Source organism: Tubulanus polymorphus, chromosome 9 (genome assembly GCF_964204645.1).
Source record: "Tubulanus polymorphus chromosome 9, tnTubPoly1.2, whole genome shotgun sequence".
Classification (NCBI taxonomy): Eukaryota; Metazoa; Nemertea; class Palaeonemertea; order Tubulaniformes; family Tubulanidae; genus Tubulanus; species Tubulanus polymorphus.
The window spans coordinates 8,780,946-8,805,289 of record NC_134033.1 but is presented as its reverse complement, the minus strand read 5'-3'; the positions used below and the strand labels follow the sequence as shown (position 1 = coordinate 8,805,289).

Sequence of the window (24,344 nt, the reverse complement as noted above, 5' to 3'; positions counted from 1 at the left end):
TTTTACAGTCTTTCGAAATGCCTTGGCTGTGTGTAGCTATGAACTGTTCCCACAAAGGCACCGACAAATTTTAGTGGCCAAAAACAAAAGATTTGGCCCTAAGATGATGGACCATAAGAGCGAAAACACCCGGCCTATGGTGTAAACTAGCTTCACACTTCAGAGAAGGATTCTCGCAAATATTACGGCACACATAAACTTGGATACACAAAACTTATGTTTTTATTATCTTAGAGCCTTTTATTCTGCCAAGTGACGCTATTTTAGCGAATTAAATGCGTAGTAAGAGATGCGCACTTTCCACAGCATATAGTACTGGCTTTCCCTAGTGACCCACATCGCTGTAGTATGTACAACATACTGACTGTATGCAGCACACATTACTATTACACGGCAGGGATGGCACAGGCTCGGCTGGGACTCACGAACAAGTTTACGGTTTCAGGACGCTTTTATGGTCCAGTACTGGATAAAAATATCGCTACCCACAGAAATATCTGCGATGTCTATATCAGTCATCCCCTCCGCGTTGTTATTACAGAGGGATGACTTAATGACGATGAATGCTCGCTGCTCCATGACGTAGAAATATGCTGTACTATAGTCACAAATTCCTTCGTTCTGAAGCATCAGGTCCAAATAAAATGGAATAATTTTTACTGTCTATTAATAACAACTGTTGGCTTCGTAAACATCAGACGTTCGATTGGAATCTGATGTACTTGAGTCACTATTTTGCACTTTAATCGCTGTTAGTATCACCCGTTTCTATACACTACACCATGTTGTTTTGGTTTGGGTTCTCAGAATGACGTCACACTTCCGGGTTGGGAAGGAATCAGCGCGGCCGATCAAGTCTCATTTTAACACTAATTGAAGTATAAGAAATTAATTTCTTGACCACTAAATCAATAAATAGGGTGTAATTGATGAAAAAAATACTTTTAGCCATATCTCAAAAACCTCTTCATGACCCCTTTAAGATTAAAGGACACTTCCAATGACCAGTATTTTAAATCTTAGAAATTGTGTAACCATATCTCACCTATTTAGCACGTAATTTGAGGCAAACAGCATGAACAAACTCCATTCATTGCCCTGACAATAATAACCTCGTCTAGCAATCTCATATGCAAGTCGCCCGAGACCAGCGCCAGGTACAAGAACCTTCACTGCAGCAGTATTACTGAAAATATAATTAAATACATGGACATCATATCTATCCAAAACAAACCAATTCTATGAAAGGAAATAGTCTCTCATGCTACGTTAAGAGACTAACACATGATTTTTGTTGAGCAATCAAGCAACTGACCGTTTAGCCGACCATTACCTTATCTAAAAAAAGTTTTTTATTTGAACGCCACTTGAAACACTACATTCATACGTGCGCTTGCATTTATAATTACAGTATCACTATGTCATAGTGTATGGGCTACAGTGCGCGCGGTGTGTGAAACAGTCTCTATTGGTTATAGAACTCTCGTACGCGTGAAGTGTTACGTTCGCTTACACTATGGTCAATCAAACAAACTATGGGTATAATAGGCGGATGTAAAATATATTCTCACAAGCTGAGCATTTGGAATTCACACCCTCCATTTTGTGGCTTTCCCATAATTACGTCAGTAGCGCCGGAATTCCAAGAACTTCCCGTATATCCCAAAATACAGCCAATTGATTCGCTTCTAGAGACTATGCGCTTTAATGTTTCAAACAAACACAGTCTAACAGCTGTGATTATTTACGGACACATGGATTGAACTTCAAACAAAATTTGCAATAAACATTTTGGCAACATAGTACATGCGTCACGTAGTACAAAAGATTTGTTTCTTCATAATCCGAAAAATCAAATTTATTTTACGAATCGAATACACCAGAGACCTACCCCTGTTAAATAAAGTGTAGGAATATGATGTTAATCGTCTGAGCAGTCAGCTTTATAAGTGTTTTCATTTGAGTTTTTTTATCATTAATGAAACTTGTATTTCATTAATTCCTGATGACTTTACAGAGCCCAAGATGAAAAAGGCCTATATGAAGATTTTCTTTTTAAAGCTGTTAGCATTCGTCTGAGCAGGCAGCTTTATAAGTGTTTTCATTTGAGTTTTTTCATCATTAATGAAACTTGTATTTCATTAATTCCTGATGACTTTACAGAGCCCAAGATGAAAAAGGCCAATATGAAGATTTTCTTTTTAAAGCTGTTAGCATTCGTCTGAGCAGGCAGCTTTATAAGTGTTTTCATTTGAGTTTTTCATCATTAATAAAACTTGTATTTCATTAATTCCTGATGACTTTACAGAGCCCAAGATGCAAAAGATCCTTTCTTTGTTTCTTTTCGATTAAACAAATGTTTTTGTCAGATCAAAACGTTTTTCGTTCGAACCAAAAATATTTTGTTTCATCGAACGGAATTGATTTCGTATGAAGTATATTGCTCTATCGAACAGAATTGTTTTAATTCGAACAATACTTTCATTTCGGAACATAAGATTTTTGTTTGAACAAGTATATTGTTGATCGAAATGTTTTCATTCCAAAGAAAAAATCTTTTCGTGGAACTAAATAGTCTTTTTGTAGTAAGGAGTAATCTTCATTCGAACCAACACCTTTGTCACTCGAATGCATATAATGAGTTTTCTTCGAATATCCATATCATGCCTTTTTCAGGTTGAAGCTCATCTTCCATTATTCTGACCATGTACAGAACACAGCTTGTTTAGGTTGTCTGCACATTTGGTCCTGTACATTTTGGATTATTCAGTATATCATTTGACAGTAAAGAGAGGCGACTTAGGATTCTACCTTGCGTCACTCCACTGGTTAGATCTTATTTCCAACATTTTTTTGTAGAAAACTGCTAAGCCATTTAAGCATTTCATTGATACCATTACCATCTTCTAATTGCTTGTTTAGTAATCGCTGATGTAGTACCTTATCAAATGCTTTCTCGAAATCTATAAAGACTTAAGGCCAAACAATCAATTTTCCAAACTCAAAAAACCATCTGGTCCAATCATCCATGGTTTCAAGTGAACCCAGTTGACTGTTTGTGGACCTTCCTTTTATTAAACAGTATTGACCGTTGAATAGGATTCTAAATTCCCTTCATTTTCATAGCATCATGGGGCTGCGTCAGCATACATGCTTTCGTGGTCGACATATTATCCAGACAAGATCAAGAATACGAAAAAGGCTGTGCAGAAAAACTATTTTTACTTGAATTTGCGTTACACTTGTCAATTGTCAATATACACATTTCAATTGTCAATACGATATTGTACGTGTGTAATACAGGCATGAGACGTGCAGGTTATAATTGTCAACTCCTAACACTACTAATACTTAACTCGTCTCTTGTCAGTACAAAAAATTAGTGTGAGGCTCTACGAAACATTCATGCAAGAAAGCTTAACAGTGTAACATCTTCAAAATGGTGGGATTCCTTCTCTTTGTTGCCGGTTCGTAATTGATTAGGTTCATCACTTAGCCTATATCAGATAAAATGACGCCTAAATCTATTAAATCATCTAACTGTTTTTGGAAAAGACACAATGGACAAAGACTAGACTTAAAATAGCTTTTGAAAGTAACTAAGATAACCATGCCATATTGAAAGGTGGAACCCTTTAAAATTATTAAGGTTTGTCCCCCTAAGTGATCTAATAACAGTTCTAGAATTTCTAGAGATTCTTTGTGACAGTTACACCCATGAATGGAATCTCTTGAGATTCTAATAATCTGTAGCTTATAGGGCCTACACAAGTACTATTTCCAAGTGAAGTTAGCACAGATAGAGCAATGGTTAAATAACCCTTACAGTGCTGACAAATTAATACCCTATAGTGATGAATTTATTTTGAAAAGTTTTGAAAAATTCAATCCTAGTGTGTTGATTAACGGGAATACCACTGTAATGTGTCTACACCGCAGCGTTGTGAATCGTTAGTTACTAATATTACAGTCATAGCTTGTTATACCGCTAAATCCACCTTTTGCCAAGAATTTCCATGTGACAGTTCATTTGGTATCTATACGGATGTAAATAACTCTCATTATACCACCTCTCACCCTCCGCCATATTTACACCAATTAAATCTTAGAACAGTCCTATTCAAACTATACAATAGAGAAAACATTTCTTACACTGCCAACGATCCTTCGTCAAGTGATGACGTTTCCAATATTCTGCTTAAGAATCGATACATAGAAAACTAGGGGTCCAGGGACACCATGCCCACTTGGGAAGTGGTTTCAAATGCTCAACAATCTAACAATTTCAATATTCAACGCCCCCTGGTGACCATATACAAAAACCAATGACCTTGAAACTAACCACAATCATAGAACATGTCAGCAGCTACGATTTTCTAATTGATTGTGATAACAAAATATGCCTCGTTACCAATTCAATATGGAAATACAAAGTTATTCTACTATTCAACGTCCCCTGGTGACCATATGCAAAACCCAATGACATTGAAACTCACCACAATCATTGAACATGTTATGAGCTACAACTTTGCAATTGGTCATGGTAACAAAATATGACTATGTACCAATATAATAAGGAAATACTAAGTTATTCTACTATTCAATGCCCCCTAGGAACCATATAGAATAACTAATGTCCTTGAAGCTCACCACAATCATAGACGATGATTTAGCATAAAAGGGGAGCATGATGCACCAAATAATACTCTTTTAAACCTATAGACATCGAATAGAACTTACATCGTTCAACAGTGCTGGACCCGACTCCAGACAATCGTTCAAACTAAGCAAATCTTTAGACTGCGGGCAGCTACAGTCAAATACGATACGAATTGGGGTCGTAGCCGACTGTCTAAAGACGACGTGATGTGGAATATAATGCTCTTTTCCACTGATCATGTATGGTTCGGGTACTTTTTCTATGAATTCGCTTTCCAATTGGTATTTCATAATTCCGTGATATTTCTCTAGTAAATTTGGTGTGTGCTCTAGTCTACGGAAGTCTGGCATAATAAATCCCTTCTATCTTGGAAATAGAATTCGCAAAATATTTTTCCAAAAAAGATGATTTTGAATCAGCGATAGGAGACTCAATACCAATGTTTTCCAACGACCAATAGTATTTTAAGTCCAAGGTATCAGCTTCAGCAAGAACATGCAAGATTGGTGTTGTTTGATTACTGATACAATTTCTTTGATACATGGGACCTGTAATTATGTAACCTAATGACGTAGGTACCGCTATAGGACCACTTTTAGACTTGATCTTTGGTAGATTGGAATTAACAAAATTGTAATAGTAGTCTGATCCAATTAAGAGAGATACACTAACAATCTGAACGTTATCTTCATACAACGGACAAGCTTGTTGTAACGTTTTGAATTCAGGAATATTGGCTATAGTCCTGCATGGAATAGATAATGGTTGCGTAATGGTTGGAACTACCAATGCCTCAATGGAAAGTTGACCGTTATTACAATTAATATCTAAAGAAACACAGTCTAACTCGCAACTGCTAGGAGTTGTGGCACCAAAACAGGCTAAGTTTATGGTCTCCTTTCTACGAGGTTTGATACCTAATTCGTCAATCAAACTTTTCGTTACAAAAGTACGCGGTGAACCATCGTCTAACAATAAAAATAGCGACAATCTATTACTGTTATGATCTATAGAAGACATAGCAGTTTTCAGAAGAACTGTAGTGTTTTCTGTTGTGACTCTCGAATAGAGGCTTTTGACAGCAGGCGTACGAGTGCAGATCTCATTTGTTGTAGAATATGAATTCTCGGTTGAATTCTCGGTCGATTCAGCGACGACGGCGTCGCTGACGGAACTCAAACATGCCGAATTGAGCCCAATTCATGCATTATGTTGACCGGTGTTGACTACAACGTTGACTTTTCGACGTGTGAAGGTCGTACCACAAAGACTAGAATGGTGCTTCTTTTTGCAGGCTCTACACCGCGACTTCGAAGTGCAGTCGCTTGCCTTGTGTTTTCCAAGACAATTGAAACACAAACGCAAGTTTCCGATAATGCTAAGACGAGCATCTCTGGATGTGATAGTATCACAATCCGTTGCGTAATGCCTATCGGATTGGCAAAACAAGCACTTTCTTGCAGGGCGCGAATGACCACCGGACACGAACTGTCGAGTGTGAAGCGTAACAAAATCTTCGGTTATTTTCACGAACTCATTACCGCTACCGACATGCGACGAAGAAAACGAACTTCCACAAGATTCTAAAATATGAATTTCACTAAGTATAGCAGCACGCAATTCATTCAAAACCCACTCACAATTGCCATGGTTGCGCGAAATATTCAATTTGACGATCTGTGGTAATTTCGAAATGATGACCGGTACGAGTAAGGCGCCATAAGTTTCAGGCTGACGGCCTAAAGAACTCAGAGCTCTAATATTTATTTCGATATTATCGTGAAATTTACGAAGCGATTTCAACTCAGGAGTCGGATTTTCCAAATTCGCTAAAACTTGCAAATGCCCGTCTGCAATCTTATGAGGCTGCCCAAAACGTTCCTCTATGAGCTGTCTAGCGATACCGTAGTTTGCTGTGGTTAGAGATAACCCTTCGTTAGCTGACTTAGCCTCTCCCGACAAATAACATTTTAAATGCGTGAATTTCTCAACATCTGATAGATATGGCTGATTATGGATGGAGGTATTAAACAAATCTATGAACGTTTGCCAATTGAGTAAATTACCATCGAATATCGGTATATTAATTTTTGGTAGATTTGCAGTTCTTGCGGATTTCTGAGCACGGTTCGAATCGCTCCGATTTTTCTCTTGAAAAGCTAATTCCTGGAAGTCCATTTCAAGCAAATCGATCTCTTGTTTCCTTTTCGCATATATAATCATCGAGATTCCACGACCAAATCAGCGTATTTGTCTCCTGATAATTCTGAGTATTCTAGAATTCGATTGTCGCGTGATTCCAACAATTCAATTTTAGAATTAAGAGTCTTTAAGGTTGACATACCTTTTGGCACATTTTTTTTGGTCCAAATGTTTCTCGCAATTTCCACATAATTTTGTAACCTGCCCTCTTTGGGCTCTCCTTAACTACTTCGATTTTTCCGTTTGTTCCATGATTCCCTCGGCTCGAGGGACCAACTTCTGTCCAGACGAAAGACAGAATCCTAAAATGTCGACATTGACGACCCAAAAACGACTCGAAAGCAGAGATAACTCGACTGGTTTTCCAATATGAAGTGAACCTTTATTACAGGACTTAACACATATATATATATATAGGATTTCAGTAATTTTCATGAAAAATAAGTAGTTTCCCTTACTCAACACAAAAATCAAAATTTCATCTATCAAAATCAACTGTTTTTTTTGGTGGGACCTTCTTCTGTACGTTCTGTCTCAAGTTTAGAATCGTGTGCGTCACTAGGCTCAGATTGAGGTGATGGATTTGAAGAAAACCTCGGCATCAGACATGACAGAATTATCCTCACCAGACGCCATTTTTGATTCAACATAGATGACAGTAGCTGACAGAACTTCATAATAGCGGGTCACAAAGCAGTCAGTGTTTCGCTGATCGTTGAAAATTTATTCTGGCGTGATTTACCGCAAAAGCAAGTAAATGAACAATATGACGCCATAAACGTGTAATAAATGATATCCATTGAATATTATGGAAAAAAATTTCCTGGATTTTGAATCTATATGAAATACGTAACATTTTTGGAAAAACGTAACGCCGTTATTTTGAAATTTCCCCATATTTTCAAGTCTCCAGACACCGGAGAGTTTCAAGTCGGGGTGAACTACCATGCGAGTTTTGCTTACTTCGTATTTCCAAATTATATTGGTACCTAGGCATATTTTGTTATCACAATCAATTAGAAAATCGTAGCCGACATGTTCTATGATTGTTCAAAATTTCAAGGTCATTGGTTTTTGTATATGGTCACCAGAGGGTGTTGAATATTGAAATTGTTAGATTGTTGACCATTTGAAACCACTTCCCAAGTGGGCATGGTGTCCCTGGACCCCTAGTTTTTTTTTCTATTATCTAAATGAGATGAGCTAAGACCTTTGCCCTTCTGAAACTAAAATCAACTGATATCTATTTCTGGATTAGGTTAATAGTCAGGTTATGCATGTCAACTCTAGCGATTGTCATTCAGGGCTGCCAACCTTTCAAAATTCCATTTAGGGATGAATGGCAGATTAATTAGGAATATTGAAGGTTTCAATAGGAATATACCGAAACCGAAGAAATTGTGACTTTTCCAAGTAGGAATATTTTGCTTTCAATTAGGAATACCTTTCACATGCAATATATGAAAGCTGGATATGAAAATATGGAATTATCTATTAGCAAAATAAAAAATCAGCAAATTCTACAGAATGTATTTTTTCTTTATTATTTTATGAAAGATAAAAATCAACAGTGTTTATCAAAAATATACAATAGACTAAAAAATAAGAACATAAAACTGGCATAAATTGTCAAACGAATTACATAACACTATACAGCTGTCATGCGAATATATCAATTTCCAGCATCAATTCCACGATACTGACCCAGAGAGACTCCATGTACAGAACTGAAAGATACAAACAGTAAAAAGTCTCTAAATCTACATGCAACTCGATGGTGCTGCCATTTGCCAAATATGCGAACTAAAAGTTTACTTTGAGATGCACTGCTCAAAAGCATCTTAAATTATCTTTTTAAATCAAACTAATACAAGAGTGACAACATTAAGGTTCAAACTAACAAAGCAATTGCTTACCGAAACATTTCAACCACAAATAACGAGTCCACACGTTGAAATCTAACCCGGATCTTCGAATGCTCATCGCGCTGCGAAAACGAGCTAATTACCGCAGTAAACCGATTCTTCTCCGAAACGATGCGGAGCAATTTGACAATAACAATCACATTTTGCCACATGTCATATTTTCACAAGAATGATTTAAAACAACGTATTTTAAAACGAATGAACTTTATTTTGATCCTTGTAACAAATTAAGAAGCTGCTCTCCTACTACGAAATAATCGTGCGCCATGCGTAGATAAAATCAATAACACAGCTACTCTCATATGCACACACACGCACACACGCACGCACGCACGCACGCGCACGCTAGTAAGCGCTGTTTATCGCCTGACCCACGTACACAGTATATATAGCGACGCACTCATCCACCGCGCGCGTGCATATAAATTCCCCACCTATTCAATTCTGTTCTACCAAGTCATCATATTGTGTTACAACGCGCTGGCGGGTGGAAAATCGGACATCGCCGAAAAAGGAAAATAAAAATCGGAATTTTGTATACCCGATCGTATCGTCGGAATTTCTTCACGCAAATCGGGAGGATTCCGAATAATTCGGGAGGGTTGGCAGCCCTGGTCATTTTGTTATATTCGTTATACCGGCAAAGTTTTCAAACTCCTGGGGCAGGTGTAATAATGAGCTTTGACTGTACATCAATACACCGCAGTGCCGTGTAATAGCAAAATCCATCACCGATTTATGTACCGCACCCTTGTTTTCACATTAAGAAACTTGACCAATGCTGCATTTTAAGCCTCGCACCAAATTAAATACATTGCACCAGGTTTATGCTTCAAAATGGAGACAATGCACTTATAGAAAACAGAAAGCTCTGCCACATACGTACCACTTTTCTGGGGGAAAATTTTCAAGCACGTCCTCTACAACAGGTTTATAACAAAGCTCTCTCTCAGTGGCACCCTCTTCACTCCAATCTCTTACAAATTGTTTAATTGTTGTTCGCACTTTGTCCATGTCAAACTCCGATGCCATCTGTAATCCATGAAAACCCTAAAAATCAATTAGATATCAAATACATTGTGAATAAAAAATTAATTGCCCATTGGCATAGTGTGGTTTACCTTGACAGCCTGAGGTTGTTTGGGGCAAGGGCATTGCTTATGAAAAATCTTTTTAATTCGTGACTTCAAAGTTCTATCAGTTTATATTGATTGGAAGTTTTTCAGTAACAAGCGTGTAATGTATAATATGACACTGGATTGAAAAAAAAAACGGTAAATTTTACTTGATTTTGCATTACACTTGTGTGTTTTTTATTTCATTTGTCAATATGATATTGTATGTTTGTAATACTGGCATGAGACGTGCAGATTATACCATTGTCAACTCCTAACACTACTAATACTTAACTTGTCAAAAGTCAGTACAAAAATATGGAAACTCAACAGGGTAACATCTTAAAAATGGTGGGCTTCCCCCTCTTTGTTCGTTTTTGATTAGGTTCATCACTTATATCAGATAAAATGATGTCGAAATCTATTTATCATTGCAATCCTGGTCCCGGTAGCCGCCATGTACAGACACACTGATTACAGTAGAGAACCGATGCCACTGGTTGGGGGTGAGAAGTCGTCGTTAACAAATATTTTTTTTCTAATTTATTTTTCATTTTGACCAAATAAATAACGCAGAATCATCGATTGATATGCAAATAGATTAACTTAGTCAGGTTACTTCTTAATAAATTGCCCATGGGCAAAGTGTGGTTTACCTTGAAAGCTAGAGGTTGTTTGGAGTAAGAGCATTGCCTGAAATATCTTTTTAATTCGTGACTTCAAAGTTCCACAAGTTTATATTGTATTTTATCTTTCTTAAAGAATTATTTTGTAGTCAAATAAGACCAAAGATATACATTTGGTTACGGTCCACGTCCAAAAGTTTGTAGGGTACAGGTAGGCGTGGCAGGGAAATCATTTTATATTTTCAAAAAAAATATGTTTCACAATATGAAAAAATATTCAAATAAGGCCATCCCAAAATAATTGTCTGTTTGCCGTAACACCGACTCAACTTTTCAGGATGAGTCGGTAGAAAAGAAAAAATTTTTTTTGCTAAATTTTTGGGCAAAAAAAAAATTTTTCACCTTTTTACATGGAAACAATATCGCAAAAATCATCTACGTTGTGCACGGGAAATTTGTCTAATAGCGTAGATTTCGAGAATTATTCTAAAATTATAACTTCGTCCAGAGCGTCATCTCTGTGTTAAAAATGAAACAGTACATTGAATATGTGCGCGGTTTTACGTTACCAGCTTTGATATAGTCACTATGAGAATTAATGGCAGCTTATTGGAACACTGCCAGTTTCCTGGAAAACTTAAATTAGGCCACATTGACAAGGCATGTTTTCAAACGAAGCACACTTGAATTCAAACATATATAATACGTAGCTCATACGTAGGCAGTGGGTCGGTAGGCCGTTTTTATCAAAATTAAAATTTATTTCAATGAATCCCAGAAAAAAGTTTTCACTCGGAACCTTTGAAGTCGGGTCATGGCAAACAGACCATTAATATGGGATGGCCTAAAATTCATATGATGTCACATATCAGAGGGTGGCTGAATATTGGGTCTTGGAAACCTCTTCCAATGTTGGCCGCGGAAGTTAAAATACCAGTACAGAAGAAATTGGTTATTAGATCGTTTTAAATCCTGGAATTTACGACTACAATTTTCAGACCTCGACCTATACTTTTAGTTTGCTGCTTAATATCTTCAGGTCACAAGAAATTACAATTTATTACAAATTCTATCAAACAGAAAAGACAGCGCTCATCTTCTGCTACGATTATTCAGCCTATTTTCATGTCAAACGCGCATGCGTTACAGCATCACCTTAGGCGTTTTTATTTAAGCAACTCGCGTACGTCACCGTCAAATCTTCCATTTATTTAACCAACTCGTCATACACGAGTACCATACTCGGCGCATTTATTTAGACGAGTATCCAACGCGAGTACCATACACAGCCAACTCGTCCTTCAGGCGAGTTGGTTCGCGTTTCAAAATAGCGGCATCGTCATGTTCGCGGTAAGTATTTTTGAAATATCATCAACTTATCGCAAAATATCTTCACTGAGGGAAAGAATTCAAGAAGTTTGGTATGAACAAGTGATATTCCAGATGCCTTATATGTTATATGCTACGCACTGTCGGCGAAATGGACGTTTTGAGTAATGACAGGACAGACTGAGTGGAATTTCAAATTCAATCGCGTGTATTTCTGTCACTCACTGTGTGTGTTTAAAACCAGTCCAGCGCCCGGTGCTAACGGCGTAAGGCTTTCGTCCTCATTGAAAAAGCCATTAAACCAAAAGTGATTTAACTTTATTCATATAACAGAACTCAGCAGTGCCAGAACTTGCAGAAGAGTATGGGGCTTCACACTACAACTTACTGTCGAGTGCTGGGAAAGGTTTATTGAAAGTTACAGACTTATCAGTGCAGGTTTTTGTTTTGTTTTTCTGCTAGTGCAAGTACCAGTAGTTATGTAAAACAGCTAACGCGTGATATGGACGACGGGTATATGGCAACATTCACTGTTGATAGTCAGACATATTATGCTGTAGTACTACATAAAGGTAGGCATAGGTGTAAGTTCAAACATTCATTAGGCCTATTATGTTCTTTAAATATGAAGAACCTATTTAACAATGTACCGGTACCAATTCACAGTATGTATTTCAATTGGGTTTCAGATGAAGGAGTAATCACCAAACTCCGGAATGCGTACAAGGAGATTAATAAACGCGTTGCTGATAATACTTCAAGTAGGCTCGAACAACAAAGTTAACTTAAAACTCCTTGAAATTTTGAAGAATTCTATATGTACATTTATTGGTTTCTAGGTATCTCAGGTATAACAACAGCTGATAACGCAGACAATGGAGGTAGGCCTATAGCAAATCCAACTACAGCTGAAAACGCAGACAATGGAACCAGCAGTCGCAACATCAACAGTAAAAGTAGTAAAAGTAAGGTTTATTTGGTCCCATCACTTTATGAAAACACTCTCCACTTAAGACCACTTGTGCTGCAGACATTTAATCATCATCCTGTGTTTGTACCGGGTTAGATTAGGAAATAGGGCATCATTCTTACGGTATACATATTTCTCTACGACATCCTATCTTTTTCAATTACTGATGTCAATTTTTCCAGCTGGACAAAGAAAATATCTCCCACGTGTATTCCATTTAGTTTTATACTACAATTTCTTTTATATTTTTAGCTGGTGATATGTCACATGAAGCTGTGATGTTGATTGATCAATACAGACAGAATGCCGAAAGAATGGCGGATAAAAAAACTGTGAAAAAGAAGATATGGATACAAATTTCAAGTGAAATGAAGAAAAACGGATTTGACTATGATTGGACCCAGCTTAAGAATAAATTTTTCAATCTATTGAGAAACTATAGACAGATAAGAGATCATAACAATAAAACAGGGCGTAACCCCAAAACCTGCCCATATTATGATCAACTCGATGAGTTCCTAGGAACAAAACCAAATACCCAGCCAGTGTATACCTCAGACTCGTATAGTGATGACCAAACTGATAGTACTGCTGATGAAGCCGATCAGTTTATTCCCGCGCATAATATTGCCAAGAAGAGAAAACTTCAGTCACCTAAGAAGTCGAAATTACTTAGATCATTGGAAGATTTCCATAAAGTTAGGTCTGCAGAAAATGACAAATATCAAGAAGAGATAAAAAAGCACCACCAGGAAATAATGGGCATGGAACAAAAAAAATTGATGTTTTGCAAGAAATGGAGACTAAAAAAATTTATTTACTTAAAAGATTGATCGACAAATTCTAATTCTAAATAGCTCCATTGTGACTTAAGTATTCTGGCCGAAAGTTTTGTTGTATAAAAGTTTTTTTGTTACATTTTATAATGATGTTTATCTGTTGAAGTCCAACAGCTGTTCAATTTTTTAACAGAAAAAAAGTAATGGGGAGATTCTTGTGATGCATAAGTTTTCTGTGAACACCGTACCGTGTACAATGTTGATGGATTACCTTTGGTGCTTATTCAGTTCTGCCATTGCTGAAGCTTAGCATTTAATATGAGTTAGTTGATTTTATTTTTCGAATAAATCTTTATTCTCCTTTATGCATTCTTTTGTCTTTTTCATTTGTCTTGGTGAATTTCCTTGAAGAATGTGCTTTATAGTAAAGCACCAAGAGGGGTCTGGGGTTTGAACAAACGGATGGAAAAACTGAACACGATAGCCCGCCGGGACTAAAGCTCCAAATGAAGTGACTGTTCCTGTAAGACAGTTTCAACAACTTGGTTAGATATTCGGAGCATTTTATTATGATAAAATAATTTGAGGTCTCCAATGTAACATTTGACCAAGTTTTATTTTTGGCCCCTGTAGTATACAGGCAATATATGTATAATGAATTCTTCATAAGGGAAAAAATGATACCTTGTTTCTCCACAGCGGCCGGGTAATTTTATCACTTCATTTCTATTGCTGCCGGGTCTGTTATGGTTAGCCTGATCGTGATTTAAAAAGTTATGTACAGGAAAGTTAGGCAGCCGGCAACTTTTAAGCATAGCAGGGAAACAAGGTATCATTTTTTTAGCCTAAGTACATGTATTGTGAATTTGTTACACCATTGCTGACAAAATAACAGATATCGCTCTACGTTTAGCTACAGCAGATAGATTATTTTCTCTACCAGGCAAAATTTCATTGTTCACAGCTTCATCATCTAATTCATGCAAATACTCGTCAACAGAATCACTGGATAGTACGCAAATGTTATGCAAAACAAAACAACTAGTAATGAAATCATTTAACCTGGGCATATCATGCATATCAACATAGGGGCCGTGCATAATGTACCTACGTCCGTAGGGGGGGGGGGGGGGTGGGGGGTTCTTAAAATCCGTACAAAAGCGTATAGGGGAGGGGAGGGGTCAGCTAAAAACATACATACTTTCCAAGGGGAGAGCAAACACTGCCTTAATTGCGAAACTGGTCTCCCTGGGTTTGTTGCATTCAATATATTATATTTGGATCTCGGGAATTCCCCACTTTCAGTCTTTCATTTCGTCGCCATGGAAGATCGTTGATCAATGTCAGCAGGAACTCTGTTGAATCAGGGTGGATTTTGCCTTCTTTAAACCATTATTCCTGAAAATTCTGTTTTACTGGGGGGTTACCCCTAAAAGTATGCACGCAAAGGGGGTTATAAAAAAACGTACAATGAGCGTACAAGGGGGAGGGGGGGTTAAAAATACCCGGAAGTCAAGCGTACGTACTTTATGCACGGTCCCATACTTCAAACGATGAAATCGGCCTTTCAGAAGGCCAAATGTGTTTTCTATTTTCATCCTTGTTGAACTGTGGAGGAAATTGTAGTCTTTCTCAATTTGTTCGACTGCACCGTTGTCTCTAAATGGGGTAAGCAGGATTTCACTCAGCTCATAGGCTGAATCCCCGATCAAGTGACAATTGTTGGGAAATAGTTCTTTCCGTTTATCCGGATTTTCACAAGCAATGAAAAGTTTACAGTTCTTAAAGACTCTAGAATCATGTGTTGAACCAGGCCAACCTACGTATATATAAGTGAACATCATTTGATGATCACAAACAGCGGCTACGTTTATGGAGTGGAATTTTTTTCTGTTAATGTAAACCTCTGGATCTTTCACTGGGGAATTAATAGGAATGTGAGTTCCGTCAAGCGCACCGATCACTTTGGGGAAATGGTTGATTTCTTCAAATCCACGGAATACTGTCTGTATATTATCACCCTTCGGCCACTTAATGAACTTTTTTAGAAGATGTCGATTGATCAATTCACTCATTGTAGCTGAAATAGAAAAAGAAGAATGTGGTATATGTTTTCTGCAGGAGTATTCATAATTGTTTTATTTTATATAATCCAATTTATCACAATATATAACGCCCCTGCATTGATCATGTCAGTGTGATAGCCTATCAAAGTGTTCCAAAACAAAGGGAGTTTAAACAACATGATTAAGCTTACCCATTATGTTGAAAACTGATATTTGAAAACTGATGTATCACAAATTCCAAACACATCAGCTATTCTCAGTAGAGGATCCTGTGTACTACAGTAGTGAATGTAAGTCAATATCTGCTTATCATATGAAATCTTCGAGTTCCTTGCTCTATCAGCAGCAAGTAAGGGCATAATGTGTTCCCTGATGACATCGAAAGTTTCTCTGCTTATTCTAAACCTGGCCTTGAAATCATCCGGCGTGTACAATGAAACAGTGGACATAACATTTTGAAACCGGGGAATTTTCTTATCCTTTAAGTATTTAAGTTCTTCTATAATCTTACATTCGTCAAAAACATCACTACCACTTAAATGGCCGAGGAAGTTTTGTATCGGCACAGAATCCGAGTTAAATGGAGTCATGCATTCTCCTATAACGAAACATGACACAATTTTTTTCAGAACTTCCGCATCCATCGACGCTATTTTGACGAACACCGACCCGTTTATTTAAGGCGATTCGATTTGTACCACATGACGTTACGCGGCTGCTAAACACGAGTTTGACGAGTTGCTTAAATAAAAACGCCTCTTGAGTTGTGTACTGTACGAGCTTGTGTGTGTGTCGTGTAGCACTCTGCGCGCACAGGTGGCGGCCTCGTGTAAGTGAATGTTTGCTTACACTTCAATGTCAATCAAAACAATCACAGGGTATTAAAATGAAAAAATACCTATGGCGGATGTGTGAAATAATTACATCCTCACCAACAATGAGCATTTAAAATTCGCACGTATACGGCACCTAGTCCAATAAAACGTACGCCATTCAATGGCTTTCCCATAATTATTTTAGAAGCGCCGGAATTCCCCGTATATCCCAAAAACAGCCAATCCCATTCGCTCGTAGAGACGACGCCCCCCTCAATCGAGGTCATTGCAATTTTATACGCGAGAGCTAAGAATTTTCCCGCCAAAAACAGTTTTCGTAGAATTTTAACTCAGTTGACCATGTACCTCGACGGAGGTTCGCCATGTCTTCAATCGCATCGATTATACGTCGTTTAAGCCGAGAACCAATGAAACAAATGCTCACATAAAAAACGTACCGCGATTTTACATGAATTGGCTCAATGCCAACCTCATATCGCTGACAAAGGTAAACCAAAAATGATTCAACGCCTGCAAGCAGTCGCTGTTATTTTCACAGCAGTGTGTGCTGTATCTTTATAAGGCATGCAAGAGAGTATATACAATAGATCAATAGGTAGGCTGCCCCGGTGACAGCCAGCTGATAGATGTACTGTATTGAGTGCGTGCAGGAAGACACGTGTATGCAAGCGGTCTGTGTGATGTTGATTGGATGCTTGGCACATATAGGCCTATGCGCTTAAGGACTCCTATTTTAGTTTTCGATAATAAAATCAACATGTTTAAACTTCTTTTGCGACATATTTTTAAAGAAATGTAACATTGCTCTAGTTTTTCGTAAAACATAATGAAAAAAGACTAAAATTGTACTTTTGAACACCCACTCGTAACACCGTAATTTGTGCTGTCAATCCGTAACGATTACGGGAAAATCATAACAGTTGGCAGGTCTGTGTATAGAAACATTTATAGCTGAAAGAAAAAACATGAGTAACTCCAGTGACTTCAGGTGATGGGAAGCGAACAAGAAAATAGATAGGAGCCACAATTTTTCTTTTTAAAATAATAAAGACATTTAGCAATAAGTTGCATTTCCTTCAAATGACGATCAACTGCGATCATCCGATAAAGTTTATTGTCACCATAGACTACCGCTTGTTGGCTGTACTTACATTAATTGGTCCATGATCAGAATTTTCAAACATCTGATCGGTATTGTGAATAATCTGTTTAACGATTTCGTAATTATGATCAACACAATGGCGTAAATTGTTCATTTGCTCCTGAAAATTTGGTATCAGTTTTTTGTGCATGTCCGACAGCTCATGGTAATTTCTTTCCGAAATCGCAATCCGTTTCAGTGAATGTGCCCTGAAAAAGAAAATAAAAGTAGTGTGCATGCACAAAGAGGAGTGGCTGTCCGCTAGTGGTTCTGATCAAACTAGCTTACAAGCTGTAGGCCTACATTCACCACATAGATCTACCAGATTTGGTCCAAGAACCACCAGAAATTATCTAAGCACTGCGACATTGTAAATTGGTTGCATTTGCTGTAGTTTTAAATCGGCAGGATATAGTGTTTGACACTTGGCAAAGTGTCTTTATACCGGAAACATACCAGCACTATTCAGAAATACCGTACCATTCCTAACTGTAGTTTGTGAAAATTCTGAATCATGGAACTAAACCACAGACAGGTTACTGACTATTACCGGCTATGCTAACATCGCTAAATAAAGGACCAATGATCCAGTGGCTCACCACACTGGTGAAAAGTAAAAAATCTGTCACTAAGGCTGCCGGTGTGCAAAAATTCATTTCATTGAAAATTAAACAAGAAAATAAATAGCCCATGGGCAAAGTGTGGTTCACCTTGAAAGCTAGAGGTTGTTTGGAGTAAGGGTTTTGCTTGAAAAATCTTACTAATTCGTGACTTCAAAGTTCTAGAAGTTTATATTGTATTTTGTCTTTCTTAAAGCCTTAGTTTGTAGTCAAATAAGACCAAAGATAAACATTTGTTTATGGTCTACATCCAAAATTTCGCAGGGTACAGGTAGGCGCAGAAACTATTTTATATTTTCAAAAAATATTTTTTCACAATATAAAACAAGGAAGAAATTCTAAAAATGGGCTTGCTGACATGGTTGTACTGAAAGCTTGCTTGGTGGTTTTGTATTTCTGTAGTAGAATTAATTGAACTTTGAACTGATTACTTGTTAAAGAGCTAAGAGATCGGTGTTGTCGTGCATCGTTACATGAAATGTTACACACGGGGACTGGGAATCGGAATGGTTTTATTGTAGACGTGGACCAAGTTAGTGCAAGCTTTTGGATAGTTGTTATTTGAATATTATAGTGTCTTAATGGAATCTATCATCATGTTGATAATTGCTAGATTACTTATCAGATTGTGTGGAAATGATTTTGCATAGAAAAATTTACAGCTGAAAGAAACTAGAGGTCCAGGGACACCATGCCCACTTGGGAAGTGGTTTCAAATGCTCAACAATCTAACAATTTCAATATTCAACACCCCCTGGTGACCATATACAAAAACCAATGACGTTGCAACCCACCACAATCATAGAACATGTCAGCAGCTACGATTTTGTAATTGATCGTAATTGATTGCGATAACAAAATATGCCTCGTCACCAATTTAATATGGAAATACTAAGTTATTCTATTATTCAACGCCCCCTAGTGACCATATTCAAAACCCAATGACCTTGAAACTCACCACTATCATAGAACATGTCACGAACTATAACTTTGTAATTTGCCCCCTGGTGACCATATAGAATAACTAATGGCCTTAAAACTTGCCACAATCATAGATGATGTCATGAGCTACAACTTTGCAATTGATTGTGGTTACGAATATAATATAAAAATACTAAGATATTGTATTATTCAATGCCCCCTGGTGGCCATATACAAAAATCAATGACCTTGAAACTCACCACAATCATAGAACACGTTATGAGCTACAAGTTTCCAATTGATTGTGGTAACAAAATACGCTTAGGTATCAATATAGCCTAATGTGGAAAAACTTTTTCCCACTTACGGATGAGTACTGATGACACCAAGATGGCCGCCAATTGCGTCATAATTGGCTGATCAAAAATACCTGTCTCAGGTATAAAACAATCCTTTCCAAAGAATACCCATCACAAATTGCAATGAGAAATGGCAAACCAGTAGGAAACTACAGGACTCAGAATTTGGGCCAAAATTGACATTTTTGGGCACTAAAAAGGTCATAGGACGGCCATCTTGAGTCTGATCGACCCAATTTTCTTATGGTGGTGGGCCCTTGGGGGATTCAAATATACACGAAAGATCAAGGTAATTGATCAAAGCGTCTGCAAAATTTCCCTCAAAAAGTGTAACTAGAAAGAAACTTTAAAAGAGGACGTTCGTTTGTGAAACGCATATAGACCCAGACACCTCCCACATTGATTGGAAAATTTGAATACCGGCTATTCAAGTGTCAACCTACTGCGTAATTCAAAAATTATTCTTTGGGATTCAAAAATTGAGGAATCAACCATAAATTCTGCCATAAGTTTTACATTTATTCAAAAAATTGAGTAGGAGGCCGGTGAAGGTTTTAACGTTGAGACTTAATGCAAGTGGATTTAGGGGTTGGACTAGTCGTACCCTTCAGAATTTGAATGCGCCCGCCAAAAAGTATTTGAATAAATTTTCTAAGCAAAAATAAATCCAAATGGCATAAAATACCCCTTTTGGTCCTATATATTCGGAGGGCGAAAGGAACCCCACCAATGTTTGCCTTGCACTTAGATAACCATAAAATAAAAGTAGTCAGGAAGTATTAATGACAAGAAAAACACATTTTATAACAGGATATAATCTGTAGTCAAATGTGCGTCTGCCAGATGATGTTTCTTCTAGGCTTTTTATATCCTAAAAATAAAAAAAAACAAAAAGAACGACAATAGATATTTCAATACATGTCCCCTGGACAAGAATTATTTCAGAGAGAGTCTATAAACGTGAATACTTGATTGTACAATCTAATGGCATAGCAGTTGGCTCCAGTTGAAAAATCATTGGACAAAAGAAAAAATCAAAAAAGTTTTGGCGCCAAAAAATCTAATTTGTTGCCAGGTTTGTTTACACATGTGCGCGATGCACGTGGTTATATTATTGTTTACATCTGACGTCATCGGCAGATCGCAAGCCCCGCCCCACGTGTCAATCAAATGGCTTATAGGCAAAATGTTAAAAGAACCCTACTAAAAAAACTATGCAGTGTAACAATCCGGGATTTTCGGTACAGAATCCGACGCCAAATACCTTTCTCTTGAAGGTTTTTGGTGTATATCGGATAAATAATAATTATGATTTTCACTTCATAAAATTTGAAGTGGATTGCTTCTGATTCATGGCGGCTGTATTTAGTCACGTGGGTCAAACTGACAGCATGTGTGTGCGTGTCGAGCGGACCATTGCGTAATTTTCAATGCTGCGAACGTCTCTAGATTCTCACAGGGCCTCTGTGCGCTCACAAGGAATTAAGTTAAGTCACCATAGGGCCTATATGCCTACTCACCTTTAAAGAGACTTCGTACGGTCCTGTAAAGTTAACATCCACGATACAACGATTTTAAAAATGGCACTTCTGTCGATCACTATACCCTCTACGTCATAAGCAACACGTGATGTGTGATGTCACATAAACGGCGTGAAGAGCATTTTTTCAAGAGGGCACAGCAAAAACTAACCAACTATTTTTAACCAAATTCAATCCCAACTTGAAGACACCATTTCTGATGCGGAATTTGAGGAAATCTCTAACTAACTGGCTTTAAAACAACCTTAAACGTCTGTCAACCCAATCGGAAGTGCGTCATCAACCGGCAAACCTGTCACATAAGGACGTTCGTCTAACGAACGTCCTAAAAAGTGCTGATTTTGATGAACAACAATGGCTGCCAGTCGGCCATCTTGAATCTGACAATGCCAGTTTTTGGGCTGAAGGCGTGTCTAGGGTAGATACATGTATAAACCAAATATCAAGACATTACCTTGAAACGTCTTCAAAACTTCCCAAAATAACTGGATTCCGTCTAGGGACGGACGGACGAAAAGTGAATGCAATAGCCCGCTGTGACTAAAGTCCCAAGTGGGCTAAAAACGATAATCTGTTAATCCAATGTTTATAGTATATATTAAAAAAACAAGGGGGCTAATGACGCTCACAAACTACTCAACTTCAATCGCTTACTATTTCGTTATTTCTCATCCGATTTTGATAATCCAGGCATGCTATGAAAGCTAATAGCTTCCTGCTTCTAACGAAAATTATCCCATTAGGCCTAACTTCCAACGAGTAGTTTGTGAATTATATGTCTTTGAACGTGAAATTAGGACCGAAAATGCTATGACGCCGGTTTTTGCCGATTTCAAAATTGAAAACGTTGAGTTTGACACGAAATCCTTCACCGATTTTGATGATCCAGGGCTTCAAATGCGCAAAACATTCTATATTTTCTGATAATTTGGGGCCGATTTCCTCGATTCAAACTGACGGGTCGGCCAAGTTTCCGCACTAATTACCACCTAAAATCATCCGAATAAACATATGCCAATAAATTTAATTGAATTGACAAAGTTTCGTTTTTGGGCATATAACTTTTCTTCATCAGAACATCTTTAAATCAATAGCTCAGTATGAAAATAATGCAAACATACGCGTCATTTTCAGAGATGGTTATGTTTGAAAACATGGTTTTTGCAAAGTTTTTAGGCCTATGTCATGACATTTCAGTGGAGGGTTAGAAACTTTGATTGACATCCAATATGGCGTTGTTGACGTCGCGAATCGGCGAATTTACACGTGATTTAGGGCCCAAAATAACAAAATTTTAACCTAGAAAAAGTAGGTTTTTTGGGTCTAAAGTCACTGATTTTGAATCCCTAGACATCCCTGATAATAAATATGCTGAAATAAAAGTTTTGGGAGGGGGGTACAAAAGTGCAATAGCGCCGGAAGCTTTTTTAGCTTTTCTCATAGCATGCCTGGATTATCAAAATCGGATGAGAGATAGGCCTAACGAAATAGTAAGCGACTGAAGTTGAGTAGTTTGTGAGCGTCGTTAGCCCCCTTTTTATTTTATATAGGCCTATACCACAGGGGCTCGTATCAGAATTGTAGGTAATGTAAAAACGATAATCTGTTAATCCAATGTATATAGTATATATAAAATAACAAGGGGGCTAACGACGCTCACAAACTACTCAACTTCAGTCGCTTACTTTTTCGTTATTTTTCATCCGATTTTGATAATCCAGGCATGATATGAAAGCTAATACCTTCCTGCTTCTAACGAAACTATTCCCGTTAATTTCCGATGAATAGTTCGTGAATTATATGTCTTTGAACGCGAAATTAGGGCCGAAATCGCCTGGACCGAAAATGCTATGACGCCGGTTTTTGCTGATTTCGAAATTTAAAACGTTGAGTTCGACACGAAATCCTTCACCGATTTTGATGGTCGATAGCTTCAAATGCGCAAAACATTCTATACTTTCTGGATATTGCGGTTGTTTCGTTAATCCATACGATCTTCCAGCTTTGCAAACGCGAATTTTCCGATTTTACGTCAATTCACGCACTCGACACGCGATCTCAAGATGGCGACCTTGAACTTGAACTAGCAACAGGTCCGCAGTGAATTTTATTTCGTAACAATTCAATCAAATAATGTTTTATCTTATTTAAGCTAGAATAAACACGATCAGGTTATAATAGATTCTGAATTTCACGTAAATATACACAGAAAATAAATTGGAAATAAAATTCATTTCGGTTCTGCATTGCGCTAAGCATTGTGGGAGATGACAATCGCCATGTTTAGATCGCGCATGGAGTTCGTGAATTGACGTAAAATCGGAAAATTCGCGTTTTCAAAGCTGGAAGATCGTATGGATTAACGAAACAACCGCAACATTTAGAAAATATAGTGTTCTGCGCATTTGAAGCCCTTGTTATTTTATTCATTAGATTAACAGATTATCGTTTTTACATTGATTACCTACAACTCTGATACGAGCCCCTGTGGCCTATACTATATACATTGGATTAACAGATTATCGTTTTTACATTACCTACAACTCTGATGAGCCCCTGTGATAAAGATAGGATTTAAGATCGAAACCTGTAACATCTGAACGCATTAACGATTCTCTGGAAATGTTCTCTTTCTAACTTTTCTACATCTTCATCCATCTCTTTGGGTAACGTCGTCTCACAGTTGCTACCTAGACATTCGTCCGATTTCGATTCCATGTTCCCCTTTTTTCTAATCCTCCAAGAATCGACCACTTCACCGCCTACCGGCTGTCTTAATTACCGCCAAAAACCGTAGTGGCTCTAGACTTCAGGCCGCCACGTAAAGAATTGTCCGACGAACATTCGGGTGTGTAAGATCAAATGTAATCTTACATATGATTAAAAATCTGAGATTACATTAGTGTTACTGCTTTCGCACTTCTATACTTTTTAATAATTTTTTGTTTTAATTGATAGCAAAGTTTATCTATTTGCAACATAAGAAAATACCGGTATCTATTTATGATACTTAGAGACTAGCCCTACACTATGGTGGCTGATTAGGGCCATTGCGTAAAATTCCTGGTATGTAAATGAGGGCGCCAGAACGCCAGAACGCCAAAACGAAAAAAAACGTCCAATTTTCTCTGAAAGTTCGTTTTGGCGCGCCAAAAAACAAAGAAAATTCCGTTTTGGCGCCCTCGCCAAAACGAACTTTTAGAGAAATTTCGACGTTTTTCGTTGTTTTGGTGGGGGCGCCAAAATGAAAGTTC

General features: G+C 37.6%; 1 protein-coding gene across 6 annotated transcripts in view; it reads right to left on the bottom strand.

Moving 5' to 3' along the window:
• Nucleotides 1-23,836, bottom strand: part of LOC141911138 (carnosine N-methyltransferase-like) — a 64,675-nt gene extending 40,839 nt beyond the window's left edge. For 4 of the 6 annotated variants that reach the window (XR_012619981.1, XM_074802105.1, XM_074802106.1 and 1 more), the window contains exons 1-4: nt 23,678-23,836; nt 17,660-17,858; nt 9,674-9,837; nt 1,046-1,186 (exon numbers count right to left, since the gene is read on the bottom strand). Coding sequence is in view for 5 of the 6 variants with exons in the window: in XM_074802105.1 (XP_074658206.1) it covers nt 1,046-1,186; nt 9,674-9,837; nt 17,660-17,858; nt 23,678-23,808 (635 nt within the window). In the remaining variant the exon portion in view is untranslated. Of the gene's footprint in view, nt 1-1,045; nt 1,187-9,673; nt 9,838-17,659; nt 17,859-23,627 lie in introns of all 6 variants that reach the window. The other 2 variants (XM_074802107.1, XM_074802108.1) reach the window with 2 other exon arrangements.
• Between the last annotated feature and the right edge of the window lie 508 nt (nt 23,837-24,344).